The sequence below is a fragment of the Oenanthe melanoleuca genome, chromosome 20, assembly GCF_029582105.1.
Source record: "Oenanthe melanoleuca isolate GR-GAL-2019-014 chromosome 20, OMel1.0, whole genome shotgun sequence".
Lineage (NCBI taxonomy): Eukaryota > Metazoa > Chordata > Aves > Passeriformes > Muscicapidae > Oenanthe > Oenanthe melanoleuca.
Genome location: NC_079353.1, coordinates 2559051 through 2577928, shown reverse-complemented (window position 1 = coordinate 2577928; position 18878 = coordinate 2559051). Strand labels below are relative to the sequence as shown.

General features: G+C 47.1%; 1 protein-coding gene across 2 annotated transcripts in view; it reads left to right on the top strand.

Annotated features, from left to right (window-relative positions):
• Positions 1 to 606: 606 nt before the first annotated feature.
• BMP7 (bone morphogenetic protein 7) overlaps positions 607 to 18878 on the top strand; it is a 43661-nt gene continuing 25389 nt past the window's right edge. Inside the window, exon 1 of one of the 2 annotated variants that reach the window (XM_056507560.1) lies at positions 607 to 1646. In XM_056507560.1, the coding sequence (XP_056363535.1) occupies positions 1136 to 1646 (511 nt within the window). In that variant the 5' untranslated portion in view covers positions 607 to 1135. The remainder of the gene's footprint in view (positions 1647 to 18878) is intronic. The other variant, XM_056507559.1, reaches the window with a different exon arrangement.

Genomic DNA, 18878 nt, shown 5'->3' with positions numbered 1-18878 from the left:
AATAGACCATCCTGGCTTCCCCTTCTTTCCAAGTGAGATTTGGGAGCATTCCTTTACATGTGTTATCTGATATAATGATTATTATTATTATTAATTACTGTTGTAGCAGACATTTATCTGGGCTAATTGGCACTGGGGCTCCATTACTGTGCATGTCGCACTCACTGAGTTTAAAAAGTCACTGCATTGGGAGGCTGACAATCCATTTCAAGGCATATCCCGAAAATGGAGCAGAAGGAAATGGGAAGGCAAGGGTGTAGGGTAATGGAATGGCATAAACCACCCGTGTGCATAGGTTGATGGTTTCATTTCAAGTAAATGTTCCTGGTTTCACCATTCTTAGAGAATATCTCCTTTGGGTTTCTAATGCTTCTCCATTAAGTCTCCCCACTGCCAGCTGGAAAAAGTGACCCGGGGCTCTATGCACAGACACATTTACGTGTCTATGTACGTGAATATACAATCGTCACGTTTTCAATTATTTAATGGAGTTGGTTTTGTCACGGACAGTCTCTTCTAATCTGTATTTCTTTAAAAAAAAAAAAAAAAAAAAAAAAGAATAGGCAGGGAAAAAAAAAAAGCGTGTACCCGTACTTGTGCAGACAGCCGATGCACTCGCATCTATAAAGTCTGTGGGAGTTTGGGCCCCTTCCTTGTACATAAACCGCCCTCCCTCCCTGGGTGTCTTCTCCTTAATGACGTTCGCGGTAATTTAGGCGCTCGGGACCGGCTCAGCCTCTCGCCGAGCCCGCAGCCTCCACAAACATCCTGAAAAGCAACCTGAGCAGACGTCCCTCCTCGAGGCAGTTCCAGGGATTTTCTCTCTCCCGAGCGGTTTGGAGAGAGAGCGCTTGGCTTTAGCTGTGCCTGCTCCTCCCACCAGAGACACCCTCCCGCCGCTCCCCGCCGCTCGGAGCCGCGCCGAGCCGCGCCGCGCCGCTCACACCGCTCCGTGCGGGACCGCCGCCGCACGGGAAGCGCCTCGGGTCCATGGGCCGGCGCCGCTGAGCAGCCCCCGCATCGCCGCCGCCTCCTCGGGCCATGAGCGGGCTGCGGCGCCTCCGCGGGGGCTGAGAGTCCGTCCGTCCGTCCGTCCGCCCGCCCGCCCGTCCGCCCGTCCGTCCGCCCGCCGCGCATGCCGGCGGCGGGGCGCGTCCCGCGGCGGGGCAGCCCCGCGCCCCCCGCGCCGCCCCGCAGCCGCCGCCGCGCCGCGATGCCGGTGGCGGGGCGCGGGCAGCCCGCCTCCTGGCTGCTGGTGCTGGGCGCCGCCGCGCCCGCCCTCTGGCTGCGCTGCGTGCTCGCCGACTTCACGGTGGACAACGAGGTGCACTCCAGCTTCATCCACCGGCGGCTGCGCGGCCCCGAGCGCCGCGAGATGCAGCGGGAGATCCTCTCCATCCTCGGCCTGCCGCACCGCCCGCGGCCGCACCTCCACGGCAAGCACAACTCGGCCCCCATGTTCATGCTGGACCTCTACAATGCCATGTCCGTGGAGGAGGGGGCGGCGGGGGCCGCCGGGGAGGATGGCGAGGGCTTCTCTTACCCCTACAAGCCCATCTTCAGCACCCAGGGGCCGCCTCTGGCCAGCCTGCAGGACAGCAACTTCCTCACCGAGGCTGACATGGTCATGAGCTTCGTCAACTTGGGTGAGTGCCGGTCTCGGCGGGGCTGGGGCCGGGGTGACCGGGCAGGGAACCGTACCGAGGGGCGGCTGGAGCGGGGACCCGGCCACCGACGGGAGGACAGGGGCTGGTGGCGCAGGTGGCCCCGGCTGGGAGCTGTTTCCCGGCGGGTCAGGTGAGTGACAGCCCACCTGGGCGAGGAAGGACAGGTAGCGGACCCCGGAAGGTAATTGAGTGGCAATCGATGGGGGCAGAGGGCTCTGACATCCCATCACAGCATTTGGACAGCACGAGCTCTCCCCACGCTCCGCACACACCGACACACCGAGCGCTTTGTCGTCTTCTCCCTTTGATAGTTACCGCACGTCAGAAATGGGATTTGCAGGTAGGAGTTAAACAGGACGATTGGCAGGTCTGCTCCGCATCCCACAACGCCAAGGAAGGCACGAGAGGCAGGCAGAGCACGGCCCGGGTCCCGCACGGCTCCCGGGTCCCGCACAATTCCCAGGTCCCGCACAATTCCCGGGTCCCGCACAGCTCCCGGGTCCCGCACAATTCCCAGGTCCCGCACAATTGCCGGGTCCCGCACAATTCCCAGGTCCCGCACAATTCCCGGGTCCCGCACAATTCCCAGGTCCCGCACAATTGCCGGGTCCCGCACAGTTCCCGAGTCCCGCACAATTCCCGGGTCCCACACAGCTCCCGGGTCCCGCACAGCTCCCGAGTCCCTCACAGCTCCCGGGTCCCGCACAATTCCCGAGTCCCTCACAGCTCCCGGGTCCCGCACAATTCCCGGGTCCCGCACAGCTCCCGGGTCCCTCACAGCTCCCGGGTCCCTCACAGCTCCCGGGTCCCGCACAATTCCCGGGTCCCGCACAATTCCCGGGTCCCACACAGCTCCCGGGTCCCGCACAATTCCCGGGTCCCGCACAGCTCCCGGATCCCGCACAGCTCCCGGGTCCCGCACAATTCCCAGGTCCCGCAGAATTCCCGGGTCCCTCACAGCTCCCGGGTCCCGCACAATTCCCAGGTCCCGCACAATTGCCGGGTCCCTCACAGTTCCCGAGTCCCGCACAATTCCCGGGTCCCTCACAGCTCCCGGGTCCCTCACAGCTCCCGAGTCCCTCACAGCTCCCGGGTCCCGCACAGCTCCCGGGTCCCTCACAGTTCCCGAGTCCCGCACAATTCCCGGGTCCCTCACAGCTCCCGGGTCCCTCACAGCTCCCGAGTCCCTCACAGCTCCCGGGTCCCGCACAGCTCCCGGGTCCCGCACAATTCCCGGGTCCCGCACAGCTCCCGGATCCCGCACAGCTCCCGGGTCCCGCACAATTCCCGAGTCCCGCACAGCTCCCGGGTCCCGCACAGCTCCCGGGTCCCGCACAGCTCCCGGGTCCCGCACGGCTCCCGAGTCCCGCACAATTCCCGAGTCCCTCACAGCTCCCGGGTCCCGCACAATTCCCGGGTCCCGCACAATTCCCGGGTCCCACACAATTCCCGAGTCCCTCACAGCTCCCGGGTCCCGCACAGTTCCCGAGTCCCGCACAATTCCCGGGTCCCGCACAATTGCCGGGTCCCGCACAATTCCCGGGTCCCGCACAATTCCCGGGTCCCTCACAGCTCCCGGGTCCCTCACAGCTCCCGGGTCCCGCACAATTCCCGAGTCCCGCACAGCTCCCGGGTCCCGCACAGCTCCCGGGTCCCGCACAGCTCCCGGGTCCCGCACACGCTGCTGCCCGTGCGGGATGCGGAGCCGCGGGGCTGCGGGGATGGATGGCTGGGACGGCTCCCTGTGCATCCCAGCGCCGCTCCCTCGGCCGGAGGGGCTGAGCTGCTCGCACATGTTTTCCTAATGGCTTGGGAGGGATTCCACAGTAAATCCTTATTTACTCCTGCAGCTTTTCCTGTTGACCCCAGTTTCTGCCGCTAACTCGCCTCTTTTCACAAGCACATGTGGATGGGTTTATGCAAACGATACGAGAGCTGGCACGCTCTGTGTGCGCCTCGCTAGGCCTCTCTAATTGGATGCCACGGCCCAATCTGATTTCTATTTGCTCGCTGTAGATTGCACACCCGTGTGGACTGACTTGGCCGGATTTGAGTAAAACATTGTCAGGGTGCACATTCTATTTTAAATATATAATTATAGACCTGGCTGGCTCTATCCCTTTTTAGACCTCATCGTGTGCGGCTCTTAAACCACACACGTACAGATTGGGTGCCTGCAAGTTCAAGGCAGAACCTGAATTGTATTTCCAAAACAAGATCAGCTCAGACTTTATCCCAAACAAAGGGAAACGCCAAGTGCAAGAGGAGCACACCTCTGACACAAAACCTGACAGGAATTACAGACCCCCACCTCCAATAAATCCATTGACACCTTTATGGATGTCACTGTTCCGGACACTTCCACTGTCTGGAACTTCAGAGGCAGCAAGGATTAAATCACCACCTGAACCACCACCTCTGTAATCCCAGCACTTTAACTAACTTGAAAAGATCAGCAGCTGTAAAGGCTCTGTGACACACGTTAATAATTATTGGACACGGGAGCCATCCCGGCACAATTCTTGCATGATAAGGAGCCACGGGACGCTGTGGGAGAGCTCCAGCTTGCATGAGCTGCACCTCCTTATTAACTGCCATAAGCTTCCCAGTGGGAAGCTGGGAATTACATCTGGCCTGGGGGCTGTGCTCTATGAGGGCTGGTGCTTTCCATTTGGAATTACAGTGTTTGTCTAGTCACTGCTGGATACTTAAGCCGATGAGCATTGATACATTTAAAATCAAATATTTGAGCAGTCAAAAGTACCAATGGCAGTCAAATATTTGACTTTAAAGATAAGGGTGACCTTGCTAACACTGTTCTCCGTGGTTCTCATGTCCTACATGGAGTGCAAGGAGAGCCCTGAACAGAAGACAAAAGATGTTGAAATAACAATAGCAAAATTCACTCTTCGCTTTCCATTTCAGTAGAGAGGAAAGAACCTTATGAAACATGTAAGTACATAATGGGAGGGAGCTTAGCTCTGCTCCTCAGGTGTAGTAATTTACTGAATCATCAGTGAAACTGCAGCACTCCCGTCCCACACTGCCCATGCAAGGAAGAGTCTCCTTGTCAGCTCATGTCAGAATTGTAAGAAAGAACTGATGTTTGGGCCATTGATGATTTTTATACAAAGGGGTGAAATTGATCCATACATGTGAAATAAGTTACATTTAGGATATGTCTGTGTCTATGTGAGAGCTTTGTATGGAGCAGGTTTCACCTGAATAAACCATAACCCCTGATAACCAACATCCTGATGCACTTGGAGGACTGCAGTGGATATGTTCATTCATTTCAACCTGCCAGGGTTTGTTGTCAGCTTAGAAATCCAAGAGCGTTCTTTATGCAAAATCCTAAATGATTATTTTATCCCATTGCTGTCAGCAGGGTCAGGGGGTAGTAAGAGCACAAGCAAAACCCAGTAGTTTTAAGGACAGGTGGAATTAGGAGCAGCAGGGCACATTTTGGAGGTTTATCTGTGCTGTTTTGTTCCCTTGTCAACAGTGCATGCCAGGACGAGTTTAAAAAGGACACAGATCTATAATAGCTTTCTTCATCGCTGTGCACACCTTTCATCCCATTATAGTCATTGCTCTTTCATCTTTATGGGACAAAGGCTGGCTTGTTTATGGAGGTTTTAATGAATTAGAGCAGCCACTCACTCCATATATAATCAAACACAACACCTGCTTTGAGACATACAGTTTTCTATGACATTCAGGGAAAATTAGAAGATCTATTGTAGAACTGATTTTTTTTGGAGACTTTCTACAATGATCCCTTTTAAAGCAGAGCTGAATTCCTAAATGCAGACTGTAGTAAACTGTGTCCTACTTTTGTAAGAGATACTCTGTGAGCATTGCATTTCACAGGTAGGCTTTTATTACTATACCAGAGCCATCACAATGAGGAAGTGTCACAGCATAATAAAGTTTCATTTTAGCATGGAGGAAGTAAAAGCGAGTAAAGAAATAATGCTTTGAAATTTCAGTCAATAAAAAACGTCAATTACAGGCTTCCTACAAAAGCACTTTTTTTGCCTTAGTCATAATCTTCATCCATCTAGTTGTACAACTTTAGAGGGAATAATATTTTCTAAAAAAACTACATTGCAGGATTTACTGGGCTACGTAGTAAAAAACCCAACAACAAACCCCACACACTTTGATTTCTATGGAGATACTTTGTGTTTTTAGCCCAGAGAATTTATGCTGGGCATTGGTAGGGAGGAACCAGAATACAGGTGCTCCGTTTTAGGGAGCTTTGTAATAAGCAAAGTTTAACTTACTGTAAAATCCTGACAACTAATTAGATTTAGATTTATAACCAGTTAATTTACAGGCAACATTTTGTCGTAGCTTACACCTGTGCTAAGATGAATGGGGAATGGAGTTGTGTCAAGAATGAAGTTATATGTAAATTAAAAGAGAATTTAGCCACAGTGGTCTGACTAAGTTAGCCAGTTAATTACTGGCTAATTTTGTAAAATTTATTACTGTAATTTTAGCATTTGGAATTTAATTTCAGATCCTGTCCAATACAGTTTACAAATGGATCCATTTTAGGAACTGGAAAAATGCAAAGCATTTTCTGCACACGTAAATTTCAAGTTTATAAACAGCAGCTAAGGAGTAAACATCCTCTAGATGACTTGGACCTTCTCTTCTAAAAATAATTGGGTTGTCCTTATGCTGGTAAACTTGCCTGGGTAAACAGACTTGCTTAGAATATTTTTGAAAGAGTCGGCACAAGTGATGCACAATTTGTTAATTTGTCTGGTGGTTGATTATAAAATGAGCAACATTGTTTAATCCTGGCAAAAAGGAATGGGGGGGGAATTAGTCATTCTTGGAAGGAGCACTTGAAAGTGGCTTTTGTTAATATAAATCAAGAAGCTGAAGAGCCCCCAAGTTTCCTTTTATTTCATACCATCTGGCTGTCCTTTTTGTTGACAAGTGTTTGGCATACAGAACCATCTCTTTGCCCTTTAATAACAGGCTTTAACACTGTAGGGTATTAGAAAAAGATTCTATAACAGTTAAAAAATTTCCTTCGGGGAATACTTTATAAAGTGAGCACGGGCTGCAGGCATTTGCAGCTGTAACCTGGCTTGTGTTAAAATTTGGAAGGGGCTGCCTTGCATTCCAGCTCACTACAGGCCTTCATTGGTGTACAGCCAAAGGTTAATATAGATGTCACACAGTTTTTCTTTGGAGAGCCTCAGATATAAGAGTACGAGTACAGCTGTGTTTTTAGTAACCCTTTCATAATCACTTCTTTTAAACCTCATTTTCCTGCTTGTATAAATCAAACATTTTCAAGGATATTTGACCTGGATTTGAACTTATTTGATCTTCACATATTTCCCACTTGAAACAAAGCAGATTAAAAGTTAGCCCTGGATGCCTGGTCCCGATCACATGGTTTGTCCATACATTAGGCCAAGCCCTTGGCTTTCTCTTCCCTTCCACCTAATGCTGTTAAAAGCTCTCAAGCCTGAACAGGTACATCCCATAATTGTTTTGGGCAGTGTGGATATGTGCAGCACTTGGTGGTGTAGCAATGGCTAAGGCAGAAACTCACAGCCCAGTAAAGCTGCGTGACCAGCACCCATTCTTTGAATGTACAGACCCACCCCAGAGAGAACTTAATTAATTTTCTAATTTCCAGGTGTAAAACAGCAGGGCAGGACAGGAACTATTTACCTCTGGCATGTGCTGGTAGCAGAGAAAGGAGCAGCCAAGGACAGATGTCCTTACACAAGGAAAAGGGACCTGGAAATTGCCCCCATCCGCTTGCACACAGCAGATTTATCCCAGAGCAGGGTCTTTCCTCTGTTCCCACACAGGCTGTTCTGGGGGGTGGGGGGTGGATCCCCCTCTGTGAGCTGCAGTTTAGAAGCCAAAACACAGCAGCTCTTAAAGGGCTTTGAAGGAGACAAGCCTTGATGGCCAGGTCTTGTGATGCCAGTAACAGGAGCTGGGCACCAGTGGAGCGTGCAGGAGCTGCTCCCAGTGCCCCCAGTTGTGCCATGCCTGTGTCCCTGGGTGTGTGTGTGTCCCAGCACTCCCCCTGCAAAGCAGCTTTAATGGCCTCTGCACAGGCAGCACGAATCCAGGCACTACATTCCCTGGAAATAAGCCTGAAACACATTTTCGGGTCGGCGGGGAGAGACGTGTGAGAGAAGGTTACACAAGTGGTTGGAAACATTAATTAAAAAAAAGATTATAACTATTAAAGCCCAGTCAGAGCCGTTGACAGGCTCCTTTTAAATAGGACACTGTGATGTTTTAGTTTAATACATTCTGGCAGTGTCACTGGGGTTAAGGCTAATACTGGGATGTGTGGATCCTGTCATGTTATTGTCAGGAGGAATGCAGGGATTAGGGCTGAGAGTGGTGGTGGGTGAGTGCTGCAGCTGTGTACACTTATTATAAAAGATTTAAGTCCCACTGGTAAAATCAATATATTAAATTGCAAGAGCCCCTGTTTTTAATTAGTTTAAATCAAATATACGGTTAGTGCCATTAGGGCTGCTATCCTTGAACCAAGTGAGGAAATGCTAATATTTATATGGAAACTGTTAATTTGTGGTTAAAATGATAACACATTTAGTTTTATGCCTCTAAATTGTCCTAACTGGATGAATACCAGTGAGAAGTTGCATTGATGGATGAAGTTGTTTGAGCACAAGTAAGCAAATTTTGATAGCAAGCCAGATAAAGGGACTACCTGTTGATATACACCTTTAAGAGACCATGATACTTTAAAGCCTTTCCAGTCCTCCTCTCTAGGGCTTACATCAAAGCACTTTTATGAATTAACTACATATATATATCAAAAATACATATCATTACTATATATAAATAAAATATGTTATTTTATATATGCTTATTTCTTCTCTAAATGGAAGGAACTTCTAAAGAAATGAGAGAGCTGTTTAAATTAGTTTCAGGATGAAGATTTTCCCTTCACAACTGTTCGAAATAAACGAGACTACACACAAGGACTAATCACATGGATAAAGTTCTGCACATGCTTAAGTTTGGAAAAATGGAAACCCAAGAGAAAATTCTTGGCTAGGTCTTCATTGGTGTAAATTGTCAAATTTCTACTGAAGCTGGCCCTGTGGTCTCATTTATACAACTCTACGTCCAAAGTAATTCCCATAAACTCCCTCTTGATTTACACGAGCACCACTGAGAGCAGAATTGGGCCAAAGAAGTGCCCCTGTGTTGAAATAATGAGCATGCAGTAGTTTCTGCTAGAGCTTCAGAGAGTTTTCTCTCCTAATCTTGAAATTGTTTCTGAGGGAAGTTTCCTTTGCTGCAAACAATCAAAACATGAACCAGCTCCTATTAGTCACTGCTTATCATTATTAGCCTGATCCGTGTTGTTGAACTACAGCTGAATTCCCATCCTTGCAACAAACAGAATTCAGCAAATAATGTTTGACAAAAATGTGAAACTGATATTTCTTAATACAAGACATATTTCATATGGAGAAACTTCAGTGCTGAAAGATTCCTGGTATCAAAATATCTGAATCATAGTACAAATAAACAGCGCCTTGTAAAGGCTGTGGGGCCAAATTCCGTGCTGGAGTAATTCCACTGAAGTTGGTGGAATTGTGCCAGGAGATAAACTGCCATCTAGATTTTTTTGGTGTTGAAGATTTTGTCAGTAAAATCCTTTGCTACAAAAAAGGTTGCAGGTAGCAAAGATTGAAGCGATTCTAATTCAAAAAGCTCTTTTGGAAATCTTTGTTTTATTGATGAGGACCCCAAAGTTTGCTGAGCCCCCTCTTTATTTGGGTATATGTTCTACAATTCCATTATTTATACACAAATATACCTGATTTACAGCAGCTAACAGAGAAGCCATCATGGGTGTAATCCCCACCACAGTGTGCCTTATCCCTTCTTTTAGACATTTGTATCATCTACATCTCAGAGTCAGTGAAAATCCTTCAGTGATCCAGACTGAGTGGATTGAATTAATGGCAACTTTGAGACTACAAGTTTTAGTGTAATTGCTTTTTTGTTTTGGAACCAAGATGCTTACAATCCAGTTCCTGTGCAAACATGTTTAACGTGTATTAATGTGTTTGAAAACCAGACCCTCTCCACAAAATTCTGCTTTTCATTAATTGACATCAGTAGCATGGTACAGTATTTCAAAGCACTGGCCAAATATAAACTGTGTTTCTAATTTCCTTACTTTCCTGTGTTTGGAATGCCAATGTTAATTTGTTCCCATGGAAGAGTGAGAGCTGCCAACCACAGTTTTATATAAATGGCTTTACAGTGCAGGGCTGCCAACATTAAATGATACTTAGGAATTTTCATGACATTTTGTATTTAATGCTGAATGTGTGAGAGAGAGAAATTGAGGGAGATGTATGACATGTTGAACAGCACAAGCTCTGATGATCAAGGCAAATGTTTGAAGAAGTTTATCCTTTGAGGAACTGTTACTTAATGTTTCTTCTTATTTAGGACTTTAAAATAATCTGTCAGATATTATATAGCATATTCCTGGTGCCTAGAAAAAAGCTGTTTTGCAGGGAACTTTGTTGCTAACGATCTAAACAATTCCCCCCCCACCCCACCCCCAATAATTTTAGTTATTTATTAATAGATGAGCAGGTGGACTTTAGTTTATGTTGTTGTTTTGATCCTTCTGAGCTAGATTGTAAGAATGTGATATTACTCAACATGAGAAAATGCAAAAGCAAAAAAAGCTGCCACAGCTAAGGAACAGGGGAATTAACTGATTCTGGCTAAACTGCCAACAGGTAATTTTTCTTCAGAAGACTAAGAGCAACTAGATAAAATCTTTGCCTTTCTTAAAGAAAATCAAGCATTATCATAGTTTCTTTAGTGGTGTGTCTGCCTTTGTACATAAACCAAATGTGAAGCTCCCTTTAAACAGAGTTTATTTTAAACTGATAATGCTAAAAACAAAGTCTGTTTATGTATTTCTCCTTTTATTCCTGGAAGATATTCAAAATACAAATTGTTCATGTTTCAGTAGGTTCCCCTTAATGAGTGCTATGGTTTATCTCTCCATTTCCCCAGTTTATTGGAACAGGTGCAGTGTCTGCCATCTGTGCCAGCCCCGTGCTATACCAAACAAACAAAGTGTTGTTTTGGTTCACTGGATTTAAAAGTCTCCTGAGAGTTAAGAAATGAAAGAGAAAGAATTTAGAAAGTGCCTAGTGAAGGAAAGGCACTTCAAGTAATGTGCTTTGTCACTCAAGTCTTCCCATAAATTACCTTAAACTATTTCTAAACTGTTTGAAAAATATTATCCGTGGGGGATTAAGTTTCTGTTGCATCTCAGAGGTTCCACACTATTCTTTATCATCTTTATCCTACCACAGTAACTTCCAAGTTAAAGCCTTTTGTTGTCAGGTTGAATTAAATTTTACAGGAGTAAAAACTCTATTTTCCTTCTTTTAAAGTGAAAGAACTGTGAATTTTCTTTTCTTTTTTTTTTTTTTTCCCCCAGCGTTTCTGCTTCCACCTCATTTAAGAGATACTGCAAATAACCATCCAAGTTTAAACAAGATTATGTTGTAATTAGACAGACAAACTCATAATTATTTAAGGGCTAAACCAACAACAACAACCCTTTCAGGTTCATTTTGACAGTGTTTATCCAGTGTATCTGGAAAGGCTTACAATTAAAGTGCCTGAAGGGTGGGGATGAGATTTTTCAGCATGCAGTCAGTGCTATCGAGTCCACCTGGCCTGGGAAACTATGCAGGCTTTGTAGTAGAGAAAATCCCTTAACTTAGATCTTCATGGCAAGCTCTTAAAAGCTACCTTCCTTTTAAAAAATAAATTTAAAAAAACCACAGGGAAAAGGAGGGGAGAGGGAAGGCAGCATCCCCCTGAGCAATAATTAAAGCGAGCAGGAGCTGGTGCAGGGGGATGAGCTGATAATCGAGCAGAGCATCGCTCTGGAAGGTTTTCCCTGCTGAGCACAAGTGCCTTTCAAATGAGCACAGAGTTTCCTCTGGGTGTCCCAGGCTGAGTGATGCTGGGCTGAATCACACCTCTGCACAGCCCCACTGATGTCACCCCAAAATCCTCCTCCCGCTGGCCCCAGGGGTGAAGTCAGCAGCCCTGGCACCGTGCAGGGCTGGCACTGAGCCCTGTGCCCAGCCTGGGGGCTGTAAATCAGCCTGGGCTTTGGCTCTGCCACTGCAGCCCCTGGGCCAAGCCCTGCCTTGCCTTGGCACTGCTGGAGCTGCCTTGGCTTTACCAATTGTAAATTTTACCAATTCCCACAGCTCAGTGGCTGTCAAACTTTAAAAAGAGACCAGAAGAGCTCTGGGAGAAGTACTAAAAAATGCTCATAAAATAATGCAGAAACAGTAGTTGGGAGTTTTAATTCTGATGGAGAGAAGAGTTTCTTCCTGGGTGAGGACTGGGGATAGACACTGATTTCCCAGTGTTGGTACCTGGAACATCCATTGACTGCAGTGAGTCCTTTGGCACCACAAGGGAAAGCAAACTCAGGTCTGTCATTTAAATGGAAGTTTAAAAACTACTGTAATTCAGAAATTCCGGATTCTGGTGCTTACATTTGAGTACTGTTCTTTTGTATCCATATTTTAACAGTTTATTTACCTAAGACAATTATCTGTAATGCCATGAATGATAACCAGTCACCACTAAGAGGAATCCATTCCTAATTGTGTTTGCTCTGCCCACAAGCTGCTCTTCCCTTGGTTCTCAAGGTTAAAACTTATTGCTTCTTCCATCACTAAAAATATTCTGAACAATTTAATCTTGCTACTTTTATTTGTTTATTACTCTGCAGTCATTATAACCCCACAGGGACTTTTTAGATGTTAATAAAGAGTACTGCACATCACTTTTCCTGAAGCTTGTGTGGCACTATAAACATCCTGCTGAGTTTAAGTTCTCCTTTCTGACCATATCCTTAAAAAAATCCAGCATTTGTTGAGAGTATGGAGGGGATTTTTTTCTTTTCTTTTTAACAAAAAGAAATAAAAGGGGTGGGGGGAAGAAGTAAGTTTAGCCTCAATCTGCTAGCTACATAAAACAGTAAATGTTCAGTTGAGGCAGGGAAAAACCAGAACTGCTAGAGACTGGTTGTTTCCTTTTGGAGGAAACAATAAATGTGCCCACTTGTATTTTAACAACATTACTACTGGGCCCCCTAATTACACAAATACTCTTGTAATAAACTGCAGGAGAGAAGAACTGGAGAAGAAACATTCATCACAGATCTTTCTCCTCAGCTTAAAAAGGAACTTTTGGGTAGCCACTCTTAAACCTTGGCCCAAATCAGGAGATGAAGATATTTCAGCACTATGTGATGAATCATTTGTCTCCTGAGACAGGTGAAAAGGAGAAGCAAATCAGACATGTGGTGTAAAACTCCTCTCATTGGTGTGGACACAACTCTGACCTCTGAATACAATAGTTCCTGCAATCCATGGCATGCACTCTAATCAAATTACCAGAACGTTAGAGCCCATACCCACAGAAATCTCTGTTCTGCTACATTAAAGCCTGACACAGGGAACACAGAAATACATGAAAGAATCCAGAATGATGCAGAAACACATTCAAGCAAACCCCAAATATTTCTTCAGCAAACAGTAACTGTCATTCTGCTCATTAGTCCAAAGCTGTGGGATGGGAGCTGCTTCACTGAAATCCTGCAGGGGAGGGAGGTAAATCTCAGCCTAAATCTAAGCCAGAGTGTCTGATACACTGTGAGTCTTTCCTCCCTGGGCTGGCAGCTGCAGCCCAACCAGTGAGCAGTGCCTGGGAGGCAGAGGAGAGTGCTCTGTGCTCCTGCTCCTTCCAAAATGCTCCCACAAACCCCATACTCTGATTTCTGGGCTATTTTTGCCAGTTGCACTCAGCAGGATGTGAGCTGCTCTCCCTCCATTCACACCAGACCCGTGCAGGACACCAGGGTGTATTTCAACAGCTGATCTTTTACCCCAGAACTGCAATTGCAAAATTGTGTTTGAAGGCACACAAAAACCAAAACAAAACAGAAAATGCTGTTGTTAGGGGCTGACTCAGGGGCTGGATGGCCCAGCCCTAGTGAGAGGCTCAGAGTCAGGAATTCAGCAGGGCTGTGGTATGCAGGGCTAGGTGCTGCTGATGTCACTGATGGGCTTATCTTGTACCAAAAGAAAATTCCTCTTGTATAATAGGGATCGTGGGTGGGAATTAAACTGCAAATAAATCTTTGCCTCACCTTCAGATGCCGTTGTGCCTGGGGCATGGGCCACCAACGTTTAGAGTGTAGAGGGGACAGACACATGCCCATGCTCTGTATGTGAATACATCATGTTTATCTTCCTGAGGACATTCCTGAAATAACAGTTTAAACTTGCCACCACTCTGAGACACTAACAGTTTACATCTGCAAACAGGAGTGTATGTGGATGTCAGCAGCTCACAGGTCTTTAATATTCATAGCTCTCAGGGCTGTACAGAGGTAATAAAAAACAAACAGCTGCCTGCATATTTCTCAATAAAATCAATGTGTTGCACAGCAAATATTCCTAGAAAGCAAAAAACTCCTATGCATGAGCTATGAGTCCCATCACAGGCTGGGGAGCAGTGGGAGGATGTGAGTGCTGGCAGGGAGGGTCATTCCAGGCAGTGACCTCCCCTCCAGGTCCCGTGTCCCAAACCCAGTGCCCCACCTGAGCTCGCCTCTCTTGGCAGCACAGAGGAAACATGATGATCTCCGAGAAAAATGTGAACTAGGTCACAAAGTCACACTTGCAGGAGGAAGGGCACTCCACAGTGTCTTTGTAAGCAGTAACTGAAGTTTCTAATGGTTGCTTTCCAAAACATCCCTCCAAATACTTAATTTCTGCCTAATAATTATAAACTGTGCTAACACCACTGGACCTCCCACGTACAGAACACCTGGGAGAGGCAGTGGCTGTAAGCCTGGGTGCAAGGAGAGCTCTGCTCTGGCAGGGATTTCCCCTCTGGGGCAGCAGGACCTTTCCCCTCAATAGTTTGTCCCCTAATCTCCCAGCTCTCTCCTGGCCCAGGGCTGCAGATGTTTGTGCACAGACCAGCTCCAAAGGCACAGCTGCTCCTGGTCTTGGGGCACAGCTCAGTGTCTACATTCCAAGCTGAGATTTTGCTGATCACAATCAAAGGCTGAGATCTTTATCTGATGGCCTCGTGCCTGATATCAGCTGCTGATTTTGTAACACCCCACAAACTGCTCCCTCAACAGCACCAGAATCTGGGATTTCAGCAGAGAAATCCAGCAAGTCCTATGGCTTCAAACCTGGGAAACTGGTTTTTAATTATTTTCCTTTTACCCCAGTAAACCACAAGAAAGGCTGGGTTCCCTGTGACTCCTGTGCTCCTCCCAGGAGCCTGTGCAGGTGCAGGCTCACACTCCTGCAGTGTTTGGGGGGATGCTGGAACTGTTGTGGCAATACAATATTAAAGGAGGATTAATTAGATTTATGCCATTTATTTGGGCAGCTGCTCAGTAGATGAAAGGAAGTCTAATGCAAATGAAATGAATAATCCTTAAGAGGCCAATGTCCAGTCACTTCTCCTCTCGTGTCCCTCAGCACAGCTGGTGCAGAAATGGGCACATTCCCTTGGCAAAAATGAGGCATTTGAAGATTCCATCAGCTGAGCTTTCTCTTTCAAGTCTTGCCAGTAGATGCACAATATATACATGTGCTTTTAAAAAGACTTTTATTTTGAACTCAAGATGTGAATCTATGGCATTAAGAAAAGCAGAACAATCCTTTATTTAGCTGCACCTGCACCTCAATGCCTAATGAGTTTAGTCTGATGGAATCCAGACCTCAGGAAGGATTATAAATTCTCATTTGATTTCATTTACTTCTAAAATACCTTAAACCAGCTGTACCAGCCTAGAATCCAGTCCTTTCTCTATCAGTTTTTCCAAGTGTTGAATCTTTTGCTGTCTTAAGTAACCTTATGCTATATAATGATACTGCAATAGTAATAAAAAACAGAGAGCAGCTTGAAAAAAAGTCATGTAGTAGAAGATAATTAGCATAGAGGCTTGAAAGCATCAGATTATAACTTTCATAAATTCTTTTGGTCCTGGAGGGAAGATTTGGAACCTGCTCTCCAGACACCAGAGGTACCTTTAGCCATTTCTGTCTGTTCTGTATAAACACATCAGAGATGCTCAGGCAGTGACCTTCCCAAAATTACTGACTCAGGCTGTTTATTATGAATGGTGTCTCATTTATCAAATGCATTTAAAGACTTGTCACTTTGCCCCAGTGTAGGTACTGGAATGCAAAGAAAAAATTTGATCCTGTTACATCTCTGCATGGTCAAAGCATGGCATTGAAGAGTTAGTATAACATGATTTGATTTTAATTTGCATGTCCTCTGCACATGCCAGCAGCAGATTGAGGTGCCTGTGCTCCCAGCAGGTTCCCATCTTCCTGCAAATCCTTTGTGGGTTGTTTTCCCCATTTCAGGTTTGCCTGGAGCAGTCTCTCAGTCTCTTATCTCCCTGGTTGAATACTCTTTATTCCTGACCAGATCTGCTCAGCCACTTGTCTCTCCCTCCCTGGGCCTGGGGATGTTTTTTTGCTCAGTGCAGTCAGGGCAGGCTGCTGGTTTTTGCATCAGTGATATTTTGAGACCTGCTCAGTCTCAGAGCAGGTTGCAGGAAGCACCTTGGGCCCCATTTGTCGAGTGTCTGGACTGGGGGATTATTTTTCTCAATAAAACTTATTGCCACTTAACTTTTCTCCCTCTTTGTGCTCTGCAACCTCTTCCCCCTTGAGACACCCATCACCCTCCTGCCTTCCCCTCCTCCAAACCTGCCCTTTCCTGTGCTGGGGCTGCCACCTCAGCCTGATCCTCATTGTGATTGCTCCTGACTGCCACTATCTCTGTGACCCTTGGATGCCCTGGCAAAATGTGTGACTTGCAATTCACACCTAAGGCTGGCACAGCTTTCCTGGGAATTTGGCCTGGCCAGATGCAGCTCCCTGATTCCACAGCCTCAGGGGAGCAGCCTGGCTGTGCCCTGAGTCACAAAGAGCCAGTCAGCAGTGTGATGGAGCCCAAAGAGGGAACAGAAAAATGTATCCTGCGTCCTCACACACCTCCCACAGCTGCACCCAGAGCGTTTGGGGATGTGTTAGCCAGCAGCATGCCTCTGTTCTGTCATTCCACTGTGCAGACAGAGACAAGGGAGAAGCAGCAATGATGGGCTCTGCCTGTCATTCTGCTCACTGCTCACTTTGGCTGCTGGCACGTTTCTAGAGCAGGGTATGGAGCAGAGCTGAGCTGCCTTTGGTGCTGTGCTCTCACCTCAGCCTGCCCTGTGCACCCCCAGTCCCTGCAGGGAGCCCCTGGAGCTGCTTCCCAACTTTCAGGTACACAGAGAGACACAACAGCCCTGGTCTGTCAGGGCTAATACCAGCCTTGGCTAAATTAACCCTGCTCCCAGTGCCAGCACAAAAGCCTGAGACGCCTGTGATGGCCACAAGACATCACAGCTGTGATGGAAGCTGGCAGGACACAGCAGCACCACCATTCACAGTCCCCAGCTTGCATCTCTGGGAAACAGCCACCCCCAAGGCTTTGGGAATGGGAGAGATGGTGGGGTGAATCCCCAGCTCAGCACTGTCCTGGGTTCCCCCTTTGCTGTGAAAGGAGGAAGAGGAACAAGATCTGAGAGCCCAGAGAGGGAGGCCCTGCAGGAGATTTCCTTATAGTGGATTCCAGGAGGATGAAGGTAGAAATAGAGGGAGTCTGTCAAAAGCAACAACTTCATGAACTCCCATTTTTTTTTCTTTTCCCTGTCCCCCCCCCTGAATTCTCCATTCCCTCACACCACTCAAATCCCACAGCACTCCTCAGTGTGTTACAGCAGCTGCAGATGGATTGCAGCTCTATGTGCTGCTGTGTTTCACGTGACAGGGCTGTGAATAAGGTATTCTGCAGAAACACAACTCTTCCCTGCTTATTTAACTTTGCTTTCCCCAGATACACATGCAGACACAGCAAACAGCACCAGGAGTCACACCACCGTTGGTCTGTTTACTATTAGGAGAGTTTTGTGTTCTCAGAGCAGTCCCAGGTGTAAATTTTTCACGATACCTTTCATCTCGTCTGGCTCTGCTTTCAGCAGAGGAACCACAGCCTGAGCAGGTACCCATCAGGGTACACTCAGGAAGGAAAATGGATTACCTGTGCATAACCTGCCCAGATACTTCATGGAGGTTCTTTAAAATGAAATGGTTTTACCATGCAGCATTGCCTTGAAGTGTGTGCAGAGAAATCCCAGCAGGGAATGTCTCTGAATTCAGACAGCAGCACACAAGATTCTCCCTGTCCTTTCCTTCCCAACAACTGCTTCCCCCTTTGCCATCTACCATACTTGGGAATTTTGACTTAAAAGGCTCCTGGGTGACACATGGGACAAGAGGATGTGGTGACACAGCATCCTGTGGTCCCCCAGCACATTCCATGGTGGCTCATGGCTCCTGGGGAAGCAGGTGGCTCCAGCACCGCGCTCGAGGCTCTGCCTGGCCTGGGCACAGCACAACCCAGCACTGGAGAGCACAATGCAGGAACAGCAGCAAGGCAGAAACACCAACTTCTGTCCTGAGCAGCCCTTGCTAGCTGAGGTTTGACTCAGTCAGGAAGAGCTTGCTGCTGTTGGGGAGATAATTAAACCCATCTTCCCTCGGCCGGCTGTTTGCACACGCACAATGATACCATTGTTCAGAGCCATGCAACACATATGCTGACATTAAAGTGTTTAATCTTGTAGTACAGTATTCCATTATTTTTTGGACATCTGTACATGATAGAAAGGCTACGTATTAAGGGATTTGTTGACAAAGAAATGGCTAATGCTGATACATGTGTGGACTGAAAGGATCTTTCCAAGTTGTGCTCTGCAGTAGGGAGGCTGCTGCTTCCCAGCCCTGAAGCCTGGCACAGATGTGATATGCACTGCTGCTATTACCACTTTTCAATTTATAACAAGGAGTCAGTGTTTAGAAGAATTTTGGAAGCTCCCTGCTGGGTTTGTGGCTAGGTGGTCTTGCTGGCAATACCAGCTCCATGCTGAAAGCTGAAAAAATGAAGTGATGGCCAAAGGGAGAATATTAACTCCAGGGGGGTTTTTTTCCCCTTTCGAAGCAAAAATGCTTAGCCCAG